At 38.9% G+C, this 19,040-nt stretch overlaps 1 protein-coding gene across 8 annotated transcripts in view; it reads right to left on the bottom strand.

Moving 5' to 3' along the window:
* Positions 1-19,040, bottom strand: part of MTMR2 (myotubularin related protein 2) — a 93,782-nt gene that overhangs the window by 36,916 nt on the left and 37,826 nt on the right. For 5 of the 8 annotated variants that reach the window (XM_036324628.1, XM_036324625.1, XM_036324626.1 and 2 more), the window contains exons 2-3: positions 17,909-18,014; positions 1,385-1,460 (exon numbers count right to left, since the gene is read on the bottom strand). In XM_036324628.1, coding sequence (XP_036180521.1) covers positions 1,385-1,460; positions 17,909-18,014 — 182 coding nt within the window. Of the gene's footprint in view, positions 1-1,384; positions 1,461-4,554; positions 4,640-13,851; positions 13,913-17,904; positions 18,015-19,040 lie in introns of all 8 variants that reach the window. The other 3 variants (XM_036324623.1, XM_036324624.1, XM_036324627.1) reach the window with 2 other exon arrangements.

Raw genomic sequence — 19,040 nt, 5'->3', positions numbered from 1 at the left:
TTCTTGCCCTTAGCCTGTTTGTTCTGTGGTTAGAGCATCAGCCTGCGGACTGAAGGGTTGTGGGTTCAATATAGGGCCAGGGCACAAACCTACTACCTCGGTTGCAGGCACGATCTCCAGCCCCAGTCCAGGCACATGCGGGAAGGCAACCAGTTGATGTATCTCTCTCACATCAGAGTCAGTCTCCTCTCTCTCTCTCTCTCTCTCTCTCTCTCTCTCTCCCCCACTTGCAGGTAGTTACCTTTTGGCTTGCTTAGTTTTACACAGGAAAATAACACCTGGAAAAGGAAAATTAAGCATTTACTAAGTCCTTTAAAAAAATTTTTTTTTTGGTGGTTTTACTTTGGCTAAGAAACCATTTATTTTATTAAATACGTTTTAATTTATTTCAGAGAGAGGAAGAAAAAGGAAGGAAAAGAAACATTGATGAGAGAGAAACATCAATAGGCTGCCTCTTACATGCCTGCTACTGGGGATCGAGCCCACAACCCAGGCATGTGCCCTGACCAGGAATCAAATCGTGACTCCCTTGGTTCATGGGTCAACGGTCAACCCCTGAGCCACACTGGCCAGGTTAATAAACCATTTACTTTATTCTCCTATTATATTACTTTCTCAAGAGCTATGGGTATTTTAAAGTAAAATCATGAAGATGGGGGGGGGGGTGGTGGTTCCTTTTCTACCATATGATAGAAATGAGGGGGGGGGGGGTAAAGGAGACATGTGTAATACTTTAAACAATAAAGAATTAAATAAATGAAGTAAAATCATGAAGACAAAAGAAAAAAAGCTTAAATGCATGTTTCTAGTTTCTAGTTCATACAATAAGTTAATGCTTTGTTCTATAGGCTGGACAAAGAAAGGCACACACCCATATGCAAATGGCTTGCTTTGCAATGGAGATGAAATATTTTCACCCAAAAACTGAGCTGAGTTTCATCAGAGTAGAAAAAAATAAAGAAAGAGGACAGAAAGTGTTTTCAGAAAAATTACTTGTACAAAGTGGCAATTCAATGTTTTTTATCTAGGCAACCCACTATCTTTCAGTGGCAATTCAAAATAATGACATTTTCTTTCACAGAATTCAGCAATGTATTTTTTCAAATCACTTATTTTCAATGAAAATAAAGCAAACCAGAGAAGCAGCAGAATATTCTGTTTGTATGTTTCCCAGCAGTCCAAATACGAACAAAACCAACAGGTCTAAGCCTAGGCAATAGCTGGGAAGGCTAGCAGTAAAGAGTGCTACAGGACAAGAGGTGTTTCGGACAGTAAGCCTGCTCTCTGTATATTGAGAGTGAAAGGGGTGGAGGTGAAAGGTGTTCTGAATAGTCTTTATAGTCAGAAAGGAGAAGGAAATTCAGCAAAAAATACCATTACAGACCCATGTCTTTAATATTTTCTCCTGGAAGCAAGGGCGGTTCTTCCATTTCTGCTAATTTGTTAGACTCCCTCAGGACCTGGATTGGAAAGGGGAGGAGGGGACAAGAAAAGAAATATTTTTTACTTAAAGGTTAATTTTTTGCTGAATTTCAACTAAGTATACTTGCTCTTATGTAAAGTTATAACATTATATTACACATACTATTTTAAATTATAAAAACTGTAGTTTTGGCGTGTGTAACACATAAAGCTGCAATTTTTCTACAGAGCATTTACTGAATGCCTACTTAGTATAAGTATTATATACAAAACCCTTTACACATTTCCTCACTGAATCCTACACAACCCTTTAAGGTTAGGTGTTATTATCCTCAATCCTAGATGAGGAAGAAAAGGCCAGAAGTGACAATTAGTTCAAGATCACATAGCTAAAAAGTGTCAAAATCTAGATTTGAATTATAGTTTTTAGTGGACTACAAAGCCCAATTTCTTTCCAGTAAGGTAGGTCTAAAGGCCTTAATGTATTCTAACTCAAACAAAATCAAGCTTTTATGTAGATTTAACATTTAGAGAATTTAGAAATGATGTTGATAAAGAATCTTGTTGAAAAAGAGATATTAAGTTAATCAAAATCATGATCAATAATGTTTTACTAATTAGCTCCCTTATGAAAGATGCTACACTGGATTCCAAGAATGTAAGTCCAGTTTTCTAGTGGATTTACAACAAGAGAAGGAACACACATACACATACACACACACACACACACACACACACACACTCTCACATCACATATTAAACACAAGCTACCTCAAGCCACTCCGCTCCACCCCTTTCACTCCCAAACAATAAACTTCATTGTCAACAATTCTTTACCTCCCATTAATTCCTCAACCTTCTGCAATCTGGTTTTTCACATAACCCAACCCTTTCCAGGAGGGAGCCCACTTTCTTCCCAATAACCTCCTAATTATTAAAGACAATGGACATTTCCATCTTCATTTTTATTTCTTAGTTACTTTTGACACTATCTGAGCATCTCCCTGGCCATTCTTTCTCAATGACCTTTATATTCCTTTTCCTTAACCCAGTGGTTCTCAACCTTATTAATGCCGTGACCCTTTAATACAGTCCCTCATGTTGTGGTGACCCCCAATTTCATTGTTACAAATTGAACATAATTAAAGCATAGTGATTAATCACAAAAAACAATATGTAATTATATGTGTGTTTTCCGATGGTCTTAGGCGACCCCTGTGAAAGGGTCGTACGACCCCCAAAGGGGTCGCAACCCACAGGTTGAGAACCGCTGCCTTAACCTTTCCTGTTCCTCAGAGGTTTGTCCATTTTTCACTTTACTTACTTCCTGATGATCTCATACTCTATGACTTCATCTAATATCAATTACATTGTCAGCGGAAATTTTTCTTGGACTCTATTTCTACACATCCAACTGACTAATGTTCCTCCCCATCTAGATGTCCCACAGACACCTTGAACTCAACAGATCTTAAATTGACCTGCGTTCCATACTTAGCAAGTAGCACCACCATCCATTTCGTTGTCTAAGCCAGTTCTGGGGGAGGGCTGAGCAGTGGTCTCTGTAAGCAGACATGCCTTCTACTTTAACCTTGGTTTGTTTCATTAGAGTGAGAACCAATACCACTAAAATAAATGATTCTCAAACATTTTTTAAAGCTTTTGACTTGTATTTACTTCAATCCAAAAAGTAGACTTAAAAATCCTCAATAGAAGGTTAAAAAGGAAGAAAACACAAGGTGCTAACTGCCCTAAAGGACACCTTCTGTAGACCCTCAACACTGGGCTAGGTCTCTCCTGGGCATGAGCTCCAAACTGGCAATTACCACCCACTTTAAGTGCCTGTCTTCTTCCCCACCGGACTCCTAGGGAAGAGGTACCCTATCTTATACACTTTTAAATACTCATTAGAAATGTAACAAGAGCTACATATGTACTTTTTAATTGTCTAGAAGCCATATTAGAAAAATAAAAACAGTACTAGCTAGTTTGGCTCAGTGGCTAGAGCATCAGCCTGTGGACTGAAGGATCCCAGGTTCAATTCTGGTCAAGGGCACATGACCAGGTTTCGGGCTCAATCTCCAGTAGGGGGCATGCAGCAGGTAGCCAATCAATGATTCTCTCTCATCATTGACGTTTCTATCTCTCCCTCTCCCTTCTTCTCTGAAATCAATAAATATATATTTTTTAAAAAAAAGAAAAACAGGCAAAAGTGATTTAATATATTTCATTTAATCCAATAAATCCAAACTACTGTCATCTCAGCATGCAATAAATATTTTAAAAATATTAATGAGACATTTTATATTTTTTGTTTATACCAAGCCTTCAAAATCCAGAGTGTATTTTATATACACAACACATCTCAATCCAGACCAGCCACATTTCAAGTGCTCAACAGCCATATGTGCAGTGGTGCTTGGATTGAGCATAATCTAATTCTTCCTGATAACCAAATTATTCCTTAGTTTGCCCTGGCCAAGTTGCTTACTTGGTTAGAGGGTCATCCTGATACCCCAAGGTTGCAGGTTCAATCCCCAGTCAGGGCACATATAGAAGTCAGCCAGTGAATGCATAAATATGTGGAAAAACAAATCTTTCTCTCTCTCTCTCTCTCTCTCTCTCTCTCTCTCCCCCCTCTCCTTTTTTTCTCTCTCTTCCCCCTCCCTCCATTCCTCTCTCTCTAAAAATCATTCAATAAAAAAAAATTATCCCTTAGTTTAAGTCAGGTGCTTAGGAAGGAGTAGGCATCACTACCATAGCTCAGTGCTCAACTAAGACCAATAAGCTAAGAACTACAAAGAACAAATTAATTCTGTTCAATAAATCTGCAATCTGAACAAATTCACACTTCTGAAAGTTTAATATTTTATCTCATAAAGTAATCTTACTGCAGTACCTAAAGAATTAAAATACATATGTGCCTTTTATATTCCAAATTCTAAAACTCAAAAAGGTCATATGTTTTAATGACATCTAGTTGCCAGTTCCTAATATGTAACATAGTCATAGAAGAAAGGAAGAGACAGAAGCAGGGAAGGAAGGAGAGAGGCAGGAAGAAAGGAAGCAGACTGAGTCTGTGAGGATGCAGAAAAACAGGATAAAAATGCAATTTGCAAATATATAAATTACCTGGACTCATATCCTAACTGTTCTACATGCTAGCTAGGTACTCTTACTCCGGGTGTCCAACTTCTTTATTGCCTCATTTTCCAATCTATAAAATGATAATAATTATAGTATGCCACAAAAGGATTTTATAAAAATTAAATTAGTTAATAACTTAAGGCATTTATATCAGTGTTGACATAACATATACTCAATAAACATTTCCTACTACAAATAATAAAAATTGAGACTAAACTGATTACCAAACTCTGGTAAGAATTTCTCCTGATTATGAAAACAACATAATTAGATTAAGAAAGATACAAATAATAACACAGTAACTTTTTAAAAAAAATCAAACAATGATCCCCATGTGAAAGTCTTTATCTTCTGCCTATCGTCTACCACGTGATTTGGAAATACAAAGATTATATCCCTTACAAAGCTGGGCAGTAGTTCCTTTATTTCAGAGGTGTACTTTCTTGTAGCTGCTACAGTGTTGTTCCCCATGACCGCCTTCCTCTCTTTCTGTATTTCTACTTTCAGAAGGAATTTGCATGTCGAAGAATATATATGTATTGTATACAGGAGTGGAGAGGAAGGTAGTTCTGGAAGAGGCACATGGTAGCATAAAAGGTCTAAGAAGTAAAGCTTTATAATGTGAGAAAAGAGACAGAGAACTCAGTGCATACTGAGAACCACAGGCTCTCTTATACCAGTATACTTTCTGACCAAAATGTCAGAGAATAAGGGCAATGAAGAGAAGGCAAGACAAGATCCCATCTTTGTCCAGAAAAGCTACACTAGGTGACAGACTTTTAACAATAGGTATACACCAGAGGTTATATATAAACAAGTCACATTAGAGCCACAGATATAAAAAGAACTCAAACAAGTGAACAGAGCAAGGCGGAGGGCAACCCATACCCTACATATGTTGGCCATCACTGGTTTTGAACATGGCTATCTTTCATCAAACATAAAAAAAAAAGGGGACCTAGAAGAAAAGATTATTTGACAAGGAAAAGGAACTATCAGCCTGATGCTCAACAAAAGAGCAGTCTTCTGAAAATAATTCCCTATATACATTACAAGAAACATTAATAAACTAGCTGGCATACTCAAAAGGAAATCAGCCATATCTCCTAAGGAACAGGAACAAACGCCATAAGGATAGACACACTGAGACTAAGATATGGGTCATATAAAGAATGACTGCAAAAAATTTAAAAATGTAATAGCAGAAACAAAATCTGTGTTGGAATTAAGAACTAAATTGATTATTCAGAAAACAGCATTTATGTTGAAGGGCAACCATAAAAATTGCTCCACAAATTTATAGAAAAAGAACAGAGGTAAAAATCATGAGAAGATAATAAAGAACCAATGAAAGAATTTTATTTCCTAAAGAAAAAAGTCAAAACAGAATAGGAACAATAATCCAATACATAATGGAAGAACATGCTTTTGAAATAAATAATGACTTTCTAAGCTTGTTTATCAAAATAAGCTTACCAGATTCCACATACTTAAAAAAATGAACAGAGATATACCTAGGTGCATTTTAGCAAATTCTTCTGAAATATAAGAATTAAAAGACAAACTTTGAGGACATAGGCAGAGAGAGAGAGAGAGATAATGTACAACAGCAAGATCAGGCTGGCTTCAAATTTATCAACTATATTCTAGAAGACAACAAAATGTTATCAGATCTTTGAAGAAAAATGCTATGACCTCTCTAATATGACTGATGGTAACAGGAAGTAATTCTCAGATATGCCATGTCACCAAAAATATAATCCACATGTTCTGCTTTTGGGGGGGAAATTGCCTGAGGGCAATTAAGCTGAAAGGGGGAAATCGAAATTAAGAGTTCTATATAAGAAATTTGTGGTGTACAGCAAAGACTTAAGTTGTTATATCCTAATGACCCTACAGCCAAAAAAAAAAAAAAAAAAAAATTCCTGCCACCATACTAACATCTCTGAGTCTGACTTTCATATTTATATCAAGATAATAATATCCACCTTACAGGTTTGTATGAAATGAGACAGTTGAAACATAAAGGGATTTGCAAGGTGCTATATTAAAATGTAAGAAATACTTATCAATCACTTAACAGACACATCAACAGAAGTTTTCACCTCATCTCACAATATTCTATTCATGTGGTGTTTTGTTTCTCTGCTCTAAAACAAATAGGGATTAATGACACCTTACAATCTAATAGCAATAAACACAATATCTCCATAATTCCATAAATAAAATTTGATATACTATACAAAATAACATACACAGAATTAATATTTGAGACTGCATGACATAAAGAGAACCACCATCTCACAAATTTTTCAACTACTGACTTCTAGATTTAGCTACAGAAAAAAGAGCACCTTATTCTAAAAAAAGCAATAAGAGGAATGATATCAGCATCGTGGCAGCATAAGATGTCCCTCATTTTGTTGCCTTTTAACTTCTAAAATTTGGCACCTCTCCATAAATAAAAGGGCCTCCGTGGGAGCCTTGAAATCCAGCACCATATGCCAAGGGAGCCGGAAAGGGTCTCTCCCACTAGTGCATCAGGTAATAGGCAGACAGACCCCAGACCCAGGTAAGGGCTGTGGAATCAGCATGAGCCTGTGAATTGACTCCAACCCTCTTGACTGCAGGAAAATACTGACGTGACACATACAGATAAGAAAGCCTTGCCCTGACTGGTTTGGCTCAGTAGATAGAGTGTTGGCCTGCGGACTCAAGGGTCCCAGGTTCGATTCCGGTCAAGGGCATGTACCTTGGTTTCGGGCACATACCCAGTAGGGAGTGTGCAGGAGGCAGCTGATCGATGTTTCTCTCTCATTGATGTTTCTAACTCTCTACCCCTCTCCCTTCCTCTCTGTAAAAAATCAGTAATATATATATATAAAAGAAAGCCTTAATAGAAATCCAGGTTTCTGCAGAAGTTCCAGCACTCCACTGGGGCAAAAAATATATACAAGTTTGATGCATCAAAGTGGATAAGAGGAACTTTGTCAGCATCACCCTTGCCCAGGAGGCGGCACAGCTTAAGAGGAAGTCGGGGATCCCTCCCTGTGGGGGGAAAGGGAGAGGAGTAAGCACCCAACTTCCCCAGTTGTGGGGCTGCTAAAGAAACCCATCTCTTGCCCACAGGATTCAGAGTATTAAAGCAAAAGTCCATTACTTGGAGAAGGAAGGGGTTCAGAAAAGTGGCAGATGAGAGTATCAGAAGGCATTAAAGAGATGCAGTTTTCTGTGTTCTAGACTCCAGCAAAAAGCCCATCCATAAGCTGTCAGAAAAAACCTCACCCAAGGATTCCTTCACCTGACCCACAGGAACGCCCAAATCCCCAAGTGCCAAACCCATACCTTCCTGACTCTGGAGCCAGCTCTTTTTACTAGTATGTGTTTCAGAGGGCTACAGCAAGAGCAAGCTCAGGCAGATAGAGAGTGCATGCAGAAAAGCTGGGGTCTGTGGGCAAGGGAGAAACCATAATTATGAGCTGTACTGCCACCTTTGTGACAATGAAAGAGAGGTTCCCACCAGTTAGCCTGGTTTACTGTAAGATCAACTGCTTAAGAACCCACAAGAGGAAGCAAGAATTGTACAACAGGTGTATTCAATCATATAAGGTGAGAGACAGCCCCAGAATATAAGCTGACCAAAAAAAAAAAAATCCTTCATGAAGGCAGCTAGTACAGATTGGAGGAGGGGACTGCTACTTCAAATGCCAAAACAGCAATGCAAAACTACAAGAAACATAAAGAATCAAAGGAACATGACATCACCAAAAGGTCACAATAATACCCCAAAAATTGAACCCAAAGACAGAGATCTGTGATTTACCCAATAAAGAATTAAAAACAGCTGTTTTGAGGGACCTCAATGAACTAAAAAAAAAATTTAAATTAAATCAAGAAAACAATAAATGAACAAAATGAGAAATAAACTGAGATAGAAATCATAAAAACAACCAAACAGAAATTCTGTTGCTGAAGAATTCAATAAATGAAATGAACACAAGACAGAGTACCAACAGCAGAATAGAACAGGCAGAAGACAGACTCAGTGAATTAAAGGATAGGAACTTTGAAATAACCCAGTCAGAGGAGAACAAAGAAAAAAGAATGAAGAGTGAAGCAAACCTATGATTTATAAGACACCATCAAGAGAACCAATATCAGAATCACCAGAGTTCCAGAAGGTGAAGAAAGGGAAACGGGGCATAAAGTTTATTAGAACTTACAGACCAGGGGAGAGAATTGGACATCCAAAGTGCTTAAACCAGCCGTGGGCAAACTATGGCCCGCGAAATGAATAAAACTAAAAAAAAAAAAAAAAAAAAAAAGACCATACCCTTTTATGTAATGATGTTTACTTTGAATTTATATTAGTTCACACAAACACTCCATCCATGCTTTTGTTCCGGCCCTCCGGTCCAGTTTTAAGAACCCATTGTGGCCCTCGAGACAAAAAGTTTGCCCACCCCTGGCTTAAACTCATAGATCATCTCATTATTTCAATTCAAAACAATCCTCTTTAAAACACATTATAATAAAACTGTCAAAAATCACAGATAAAGAGGGAATACTGAAAGTAATAAAAGAAAATTTCTAACCTATAAACCCTTATTAGGCTATCTAGGCCAGTGGTTGACAATCGGTGGTCTGGGAACCACTGGTGGTCCATGAGGTCTGAAAGGTTGGCGACCGCTGATCTAGGCCCATGGTCGTCGGCAAACTGTGGCTTGCAAGCCACATGCGGCTCTTTCGTCCCTTAAGCCTTAGGAGTGTCCTAATTAAGTTAATAACAATGTACCTACCTATACAGTTTAAGTTTAAAAAAATTGGCTCTCAAAAGAAATTTCAATCGTTGTACTGTTGATATTTGGCTCTGTTGACTAATGAGTTTGCCGACCACTGATAGACCAGTGGTTCTCAATCTTGGCTGCACATTAGAATCACCTGGGAATCTTTTTAAAATCCTGATTTCTGGGCCTCATCCTCCAGAAATTCTGTTTCTTTGTTATGGGGTGGTGCCACAACATTAGTAACAAAGAAACAGAATTTCCTGAGGATGAGGCCCAGAAATCAGGATTTTAAAAAGATTCCCAGGTGATTCTAATGTGCAGCCAAGGTTGAGAACCACTGCTAAGGACAGATTTCTCAGTAGGAAGGAACCTTACCACCTGGGAGAGAATGAATTGATATGCCGATAGGAAAAAATGCCAGCCAAGAATACTCTATCTGGCAAAGGAATCCTTCAGAAATGAAATACTTTCCCAAACAAACAAAAGCTGAGTGAGTTCATCACCATTACATCTGCCTTACAAAAAATGCTAAAAGGAATTCTTCAAAACAAAAAGATGCTAATAGTAAAATGAAAATGTACAACTCACTGGTAAATATAGAGTCAGATTCAGAAAAGTCTAATTCTGTAATAGGATGCTGCGTTAATCAACTGACCGTGTTATAAACATTAACGGAAAGAGTATTAAAAATAATTATAGCCAGTATAATTTCTTCATGAACAATATAAAATGAGGTAAACTGTGACATTAAAAACATAAAATGTTCAATGCAATCTCCTCAGAAATAGAAAAAAAATCCTAAAATTTATATGGGACCATAAAAGATTCCAAATAGCTAAAGTAATCTTGAGAAAGAACAAAACTGGAGGCATCATACTTCCTGCTTTCAAACTATATTACAAAGGTATAGCTATCAAACCCATATGGTATTATCATACAAACAGACACACAGAATAATGGAACAGAATAAAGAGCACAGAAATAAACCTATGCATATATGATCAATTAATTTACAACAAGTTGCCAAGAATATACTAGGAAGAAAGGATAGTCTTTTCAATAGTGCTGGGAAAACTGAACAGCCAAATGCAAAAGAGTGAAATTGGATCCCTATGTTGCACCATACACAAATATCAACTCAAAATGGATTAAAGACTTGGAAATAAGACCTGAAACCATAAAACTAGAATAAACCATGGAGGGTAAGCTCCCTGGCATCAATCTTGGCAATGATTTTTTTGGTTTTCCCACCAAAAGGAAAGGGAACAAAAGGAAAAACAAACAAGTGGGACTATATAAAAAGCTGTGTAGGGGAAAGGAAACCATCAACAAAATGAAAAGACAAACTACTGATTTGGAGAAAATATTTGTAAAGCATGTATCTGGCAAGACATTAATATCCAGAATACACAAAGAACTCATAAAACTCAGTAGTGTGTTTGGAAATTTTTATAATATTGGGAAGGGGATTAAGAATTTTAAACTTGACTAGTCATGTAAAGGAAAATCACTGCAGGCCTCTGATGAGATTAATAGCATGGTCAAAGAGGTATACAAAACTGGATATAATAAAGACAAAATGATAATAATCTAGGAGAGAAATAGCAAAATCCTGGATTAGTAGAAATAAAGTGGTATTAGAAGCAAAGAGAAATATTTAATACTTGTTGAAAAAAGTAGTTAAATGTGACCAGAGGCTTAATAAACAAATACAATCAATTAATTAATTTTTACTTGAGAAGAACTGCATTTAAGATATGTCAGTAATGGAAGAAGAAATGCAAATATAACAAAGAAAGGAGGTAAGATCAAAACAAGAGGACAACTCAGAAATGCCAGGAGCCTACAAAAGGGCTTGTGGAATTAAAGCAGCAAAGCCAGACTGATTCATCAGGTTTTTCTGCATTCACATGGAAATACCTTTAGTGGGAAAAAGTTATATATCTCTCCCCCGTCTGAAAGGAGGAGAAAAATCCCCTCCTGGAGAAATCCCCTGTAACACATAAAACACTTTTCTCTTGCTGAGTCAAAATAGTGTTATTAAATGACTATCCAACCTGTTTCCCATCAGATTCATTAGAACTGCCTGCTTCCGGAGTTCTGGTTATATCAAAGATAAGATTATATAAGGTCTGCTCTTTGAATACAATACAATACTTAATCCTTTTCTTATTATCAAGAAGTCTATAAATCACATTAAAATCTTACTGGTGAAAAAAACACACAGATAGAAATTTCTAATACTTTTTATATTCCTAAAATCAATTCAGTTTTGCTCTCTCCCCAACCATGTTTTTCCCCATTGTCTTCCATGCCCTCTTTATCAAGCTCTGTAAATTTCCGTGTGATTTTAACCTACCTCCCATCTCTCCTTCTCTCCCTGATCAGGAAATTATTATAAAGGATCTGCAAGTGGTAAGTTTATGGATCAGTTTTCACATGGAATGTCAGATGACAGATAAACAGGCAAGAAATTTTTTGAAATCTGCAGAACACTAAATTAAAATCATCTGAAAGGGAGAAATGAGTCTGTAGAAGTTACAAACTATCCGCCACAGTTTCTTTATGTGCTAAAACAGTAGAGGAAAAAATAATGAACTTATTCTTCATTGAATAGTTCTATTAAAGAAAATTGTTTACATCAATTTTACTTTAGTCTATTTTTTTATACAACTTGACTGTGTCGACGTAAGAAACTTCCAAACCTGTAAAGAATCTTTATGTGTTTATTTGAGCCAAACTGACAAGTTATGCCAGGGAGCAAGATCTCAAAGGCTCCAGAAGATAATAGTTTTGCAGTTACTTTTCTGCACTTAAAATCAAAGCAAGGGAAGGAAGGTTACATGAAGGTAGGAGAAAGCAAGGCAGGAGACTCTCATGCTTCAGAAGGAGGGATCTGCAAGGGGGCATTTAAAAGGTATGTTATTTGGATGCACAGAAACAATGAACAGGGCTTAAGGCAAAAATAAGCCTTTAAAGTTATATTCCTGGAGCATCACTCCCTACCATGACCAGCCCAGTTAGGAATTTATAATCAGATCACCGTATGAGGTTACTTTCCATAGAACCCCTTTTTCTTCCACAACTGACAAACCACAAAGTAAGCAAATGAATCATACAAATAAAATCTGAACAGGGTAGAGTCAAAGACTGGCATCTGGGTTGGATCTTATTGGTTATACATTTGAAAGCACATCCAAATTCAAGTACAGGAAGCCCTTTCTTTTCATAACACTGCCAAGAACAATTTGGTTTTGAGCTGAAACCACAATTAGCAAACATTGGATAACATTACATCACCATCAACGATTCAACAACAAAGGGTATCTAAGAGGTACAGTCTGAAAAGCATCACTTCATGCTACAGGTTGAATTGTGCCCTCCCATAGATAAAGATAGGTTGAAGTCCTGGTTGACAGTACCTCAGAATGTGACCTTATCTGGAAAGGTGGGGTGCCCTCAGTGTCCCCAGCTGTTGCCAGTGGAAGTGGAATTCTTGCAATGTTGCAAGGAAAGTAATTTCCTGAGACTCGCACTGGAGAATGAGCGATATTTATTTCTGTGGAATTAAACCCCTGGGTTTCCAATGTTGCATTTCCCCATCCCACCATGGAGGAAGTCCAATCTTATCTTCAGCAAGGCTAGGATTAAAGCCACTGCCCAGAGTTTCCACACTGTATCAAAGCACAGTCTAGGCCAGCATCTGGCTAGCTTAGCTTGTGCTCCCAAGAGCAGTCCATTGCATCTGGGGTCTGCACGGACATAACACTGCTTAAGGTCACATGAAGGGCTAGCGCACGGGCGAGTACAGGTCACTGAGCAAGAGAGTGCAAGGGAGCAGGAGCAAAGCCAGAGGCAAGAGAGAGAGAATTCTTTGCCCAGAGATTTTTAACCTTCCAAGATTTCACAGCTTGCAGTAGCTTCAGCCCCTAAGCAATTACCTTTGTCCCAGGTAAGACTGACAGACAAGCACCTTCCCTAGTCATCCTGACTTCACTGCGCGCGCCCATTTCTCTCTTTGTTTGATCCCTTTCCCCAGTGATCTGCAGGAACTGATCAGTGTTCCCTGGGGAGTGTGCAACTATAGCTTACTGGTGAAGCTGCCCAGATGACCATGCTTATAATGATGTCTGGCCTCGCCTTTGCTTTCTTCGTATTATTATTAGCTAGTTAATTATGACAATGAGAGAAATGGGGTCACTGCAGATAGGGTCATGGTAATTAGTTAAGATAAGGATACAGTGGAGTAGGGCGGGCCCCTAACCCAACATGACTGTTGTCTTTATTACAAGACAGCTCTGTGAAGACACAGAGATATAATATTGCCTTAATTACTTTCATTTTGCCTCAAACCAAGGAATCTATCATCATGCACTGGCCCAGTTAATGCACTGTTTTCAGAAGATCGTTATTAATTTAGCTCATAATACCCCGGAAAAAGAAGTAGTATTCTAATGGTAAACACAGTAAATAATAAACAGCATAAAACACATACGGACAGTCCTCGGATTACATCGGACTCGACGTACATCATTTCGTGGTTACGTAGCCATCTCCTACTTATTTATAAAACAAAAAAGTTCCATCATTTCGACGTATGTACATATGTGCTTTATGTTTTTTGTTATTTATTTACCACAAGGTCAGGAATTGTTATCTTTCTTTTAAATTTTTTTTTACCATTTCACTTCATTACTGCTGTGCCTGTGCTCCATGTGAGTGACATAGGTGCTTATGTGGGTGGGTTCTGACTGATGGCAAAATCGCCTTACGTCGTGCGGTAGGAACGGATCTCCCGTAACCCGAGGGCCTACTGTATGCACATACATCAAAATGACGGAACTTTTCTTTATAAATAAATGGGAGATGGCGACGTAATCGCGAAACGACGTACACCGAGTCCGATGTAACCTGAGGACTGACTGTACTACCATTTTCTGGCCAATAAAGGTATACATACTAAAAGCAAAATAACATTCAGAAAATTGGGGAGGAGGGAGATCAGGTTTTATTACAAACACTCTTGTTTTCTGATTATTTAGAAAAGCAATTCCCATTTATTAGGTAATATTAAAAATTGCTCTATCACCCTAACCCAGTGGTCGGCAAACTGCGGCCCCTTGAATGCGGCTCTTCCACAAAATACCACGTGCGGGTGCGCACGTAGAGTGTGATTGAAACTTCGTGGCCACACTCAAGGGGCCAAAGAGCCGCATGTGGCTCACGAGCCGCAGCTTGCCGATCACTGCCCTAACCGATTTGGCTCATTGGATAGAGCATCAGCCTGCAGACTGAAGGGTCCAGGGTTGGTTCCGGTCAAGGGCATGTAACTTGGTTGCAGGCACATCCCCAGTAGGGGGTGTGCAGAGGCAGATGATCGATGTTCTCTCTCATTGATGTTTCTAACTCTCTATCCCTCTCCCTTTTTCCTCTCTGTAAAAAATCAATAAAATATCCAATCTAATAAAAGAAAAACATGGTAATTAGCCGTACCTCTGCTACCCTTCCCATGGGCTAATCAGGGCGATATGCAAATTAACTGCCAGCCAAGATGGCGGCCGGCAGCCAGGCAGCTTGAAGCGAACATGAGGCTTGCTTGCTTCAGTGACGGAGGACTCCAACGTTCTCCGCCTGCCTTGCCGGCCTCTGAGCTTGCAGTTTGAAACATTGTTACAAATATAGAAGCTAAACAAAACCCCAGAAACCTGCTTTCAGCCAGCCGGGATCTCAGAGCTGGAGTTGAAACAGTGTTTCGATTATAGAACCCCCTGATCGGCCCTGCTCTGTGCGTGACAGGGGGGAGCTCCCCAACCCCCTGATGGGCCCTGCTCTGTGCGTGACAGGGGGGAGCTCCCCAACACCCTGATCGACCCTGCTCTGTGCGTGACAGGGTACGGAGCCCCAACCCCCCTGATGGGCCCTGCTCTGTGAGTGACAGGGGCAGCACCCCAACCCCGATTGGCCCTGCTCTGTGCGTGACAGGGGGTGGCGCTGCAACCTCCCCATCGACCCTGCCTTGAGTGTGACAGGGGGTGGTGCCCCAACCCCCCAATCGGCCCCACCCTGGGTGTGACTGAGGGTGGCATCGCAACCTCCCGATCTGCCCTGCTCTGTGCATGACAGGGGGCAGCGCCCCAACTCCCCAATCGGCCCTGCTCTGAGCCCGACCAGGGGCTGCACCTAGGGATTGGGCCTGCCCTCTGCCACCCGGGAGCAGGCCTAAGCCAGCAGGTCGTTATCTCCCGAGGGGTCCCAGACTGCGAAAGGGCACAGGCCAGGCTGAGGGACCCCTCCTCCCCCGAGAGCGCAAATTTTTTTGCACCGGGCCGCTAGTATTTTTAAAAAATTGCTATGTCTACCTCAAAAGTGTATTAAAGATACTCTTGTTAATTATAAAAAATCTCACTTCGCATTTCAAGAAACAGGACTACATGGAAAGATAGTCTCTCTGGGTAATGTGCTGTATAGAAATATGACCAACCTGAGACCACATAAGGGCAACATCTGTGTGCCTATTTAAGCACATGAGTTAATTCACCTCTTCTGAATATCAGGTTTCTCTTATCAGTCAAATGAAGTACTAGCCCTGGCTGGTTTGGCTCAGAGGATAGAGCGTCTGCTTCCGGGAGTGAAGGGTCCCAGTTTGAGTCCAATCAAGGGGCACATGCCCAGTTCGTAGGCTCAATCCCCAGTAGGGTTGTGCCGGAGGCAGCCTATCAATGATTCTCTCTCACCACTGATGCTTCTATCTCTCTCTCCCTTTCCCTTCATCTCTGAAATCAATAAAAATATATTTTTAAAAAAAATAAATGAGGTAATGTCTGTTTCACAGGATTGTTGCGAAAGCTAAATGGGTTATGTATAAATGTTTATTACAACAGCTGGCTACGTGTTTTTTTTCAATTATTAGAAGCACATCCATCCCCCCCACACCACCTCTAAAACATATATAGTGGGGCCTTGACTTACGGGTTTAATTCGTTCGAGACCGAGCTCGTTAAGGAGCTCGTTAACTCAAATTACTCTGTCAACTCAATGCAAAAAATCGGCCAGAGACAGCTGGTATCTCAAAAAACTCGTTAGTCGGGACACTTGTAAGTCAAGGCCCCACTGTATTTGAAATAGGCTGCATTTTTTAAAAATATATTTCTTTATTGATTTCAGAGAGGAAGGGAGAGGGAGAGATAGAAACATCAATGATGAGAGGAATCATCGATCAGCTTAGGCTGCATTTTTTAAATAATACTAACATTTAACATAATGTTATTCATTCATCTCTCTCCCACAATTGACAAAAAGACCGATTCAAGCAACAATATATCTAACAATCAAAGATGTCCTTAAAAATGACAAAACAGGTAACAGGCAGGCTATCATATTAATTTTCTTTTTTTATTTCTGTCACTTCAGAAATATGGAAAGTACAGTTAACCTTTGTTAATCAAAGCCATCTTCTCCTTAGTTTAACATTTAACAACTGTCTCTTCATTCATCGAGTAAAAACATTCTGAGAACCCCACAAAGTTGTGAAAGATGCTGAATATGGTACTAATGAAGCTAATTCCTGCAGTCATGGAGCTGGTGCATAAATTTAACAGATTCCCTTGGTACTCTTGTGCTAAGAGAATCAATAATTCAGGCTATTTTTGCATCTAATGTTAAACCTGAAGGGACAACAGGCATAAAATAAGATATTCTCAATATGAGCTCACGAGCAAATTACTTCATTAATGAAAATAATGTTTTAGTTAAAATTATGAAAGTGTAACACTGAGAAAACAGTTACTAAACCAGAATAAAAAGATTCTGAGATAAGTTTAAGGGTTAGCACTAAAAATGAAATTCATTTTGTTCATTATTCATAGACAAGCAGTTATAGAAAAGGAGATGAATCCAAAAATGTACGAAGTGCTTCAGGATATTCCCAATGTGGTTAGGTTCAAAGCAACAAAGCCTATAATAAACAGAGAATACTTAAAAACTATAATGAGATGTATAGCAAATATAGCACAGTATTTAAGTGATTTAGTTCCAGAACTAGAACACATGAGCTGGAATACCGGCACTAAAACTTAGTAGCTATGAGACCTTGGACAGGTTACTAATTTTAGTTATTATCATGTGTAGAATACAGACTAATAATAGTCTCTACCTCACAGAAGTGGTAGAAATATCATAAGAGATATTTCATACAGCACTTAGAACAACGCTTGGCACATGAAAAGTACTCAATAAATGTTAGCCATTACTGGCCATCATTATGGGAGTAATCATGAAAATATTTTATACCACAATGAAATTCATTACTTATCTTTTGGCTAAGAACTTAAAAGTTATCACACGTAGAGATGAATTACACATTTCTTTTTCAACTAAATAAGACTTCCCAATTTGCTGGCCTGTTCTGAGATATTTTATAAAGACTGAGTGAGGTCTTTTGAGAATATTCCATGAATATCTCCTGCTTACTCAGTTAAAGGTTACATTGATAGTGTTGGCCACAAATAGCTAACAGAGAATACTTCTTCAGAACTTAGAAACAGTATACATACCCTCAAATCAGGAGAAAAGTTGTCTGCAGAAGTTGAAATGGAATCCGATGACACAACAGAAGCAGATTTTGTATGCACTGAATTCTCTGAATGAGAAGTAGAAGCACTGCAAAATAAAAAACAACAGTATGTTTGAAAAATGGGGCTTTCCGATTTGAGAAATTTTCATTAGAACTCCATTATTTATCAAAACTTCCACTGCCAACTAGTCCTACTTTGCCCACTCAATCTTATCTCCAAATATGGATTAACTGCAAACTGTGTATTCCTACATGGGTAAGTATTCTTACCATCCACACGCCCTCTGGAAGACTTCCCCAATACTCATGAAAATATTCCCAGCTAATTCTTTTTATCAAATTCGTCCATTCTTTCATCCAGTGAACATTCACTGAATAATCATGTGCAAACCCATTACACACGAGGCACTATCATCTGGAGATAAATATGTTATCATCCTAGTGTTCATGAAGCTCACAAGAATATGGCTGAGACAGACAATAAATAAATGCAATGTAATGATAGAGATGAGATAAAGATAGAGCTAGAGCTAGAGCTACAGATACAGATACAGATGGATAGACAGGACAAATACACACTCTCTGGGAGAAAAGAAAAGGAAGCACCTAACTCTACCTAGGAAGTTCAGAGAGGATTTCACAGAGATGATATTTCAACTGAGTCTTAAAAGAAGAAATTGCAAGGCTGACAAACAAGGGAATTTCAAAGCAAACAAAAGGCACTACAAAGTTACAGAATCATCATAGAGCACAGACTATTTGAGAAATCACAAATAGTTCAACAGGGCTGGACAAGCAGAACAGCAGAAGATAAAGATAGAAAGACAAGCCTGTCTTTGTACCTTGTACCTTTCCACCAAATCAAATTCTACATTTTATTAAAAAATATTTTTTTATTGATTTCAGAGGGGAAGGGAGAGGGAGAAAGATAGAAACATCAATGATGAGAGGGAATCATTGACTGGCTTCCTCCTGCTCACTGCACAATGGGTATTGAGCCCACAATCCAGGCATGTGCCCTGACGGGGAATCAAACCATGACCTCCTAGTTCATAGGTCAATGCTCAACCACTGAGCCACGCAGGCAGGTATCAAATTCTATACTTCTAATA

Source organism: Myotis myotis, unplaced genomic scaffold (genome assembly GCF_014108235.1).
Source record: "Myotis myotis isolate mMyoMyo1 unplaced genomic scaffold, mMyoMyo1.p scaffold_m19_p_10, whole genome shotgun sequence".
NCBI lineage: Eukaryota > Metazoa > Chordata > Mammalia > Chiroptera > Vespertilionidae > Myotis > Myotis myotis.
The sequence above is the reverse complement of the archived record's forward strand: the minus strand, read 5'-3'. Positions and strand labels throughout refer to the sequence as shown.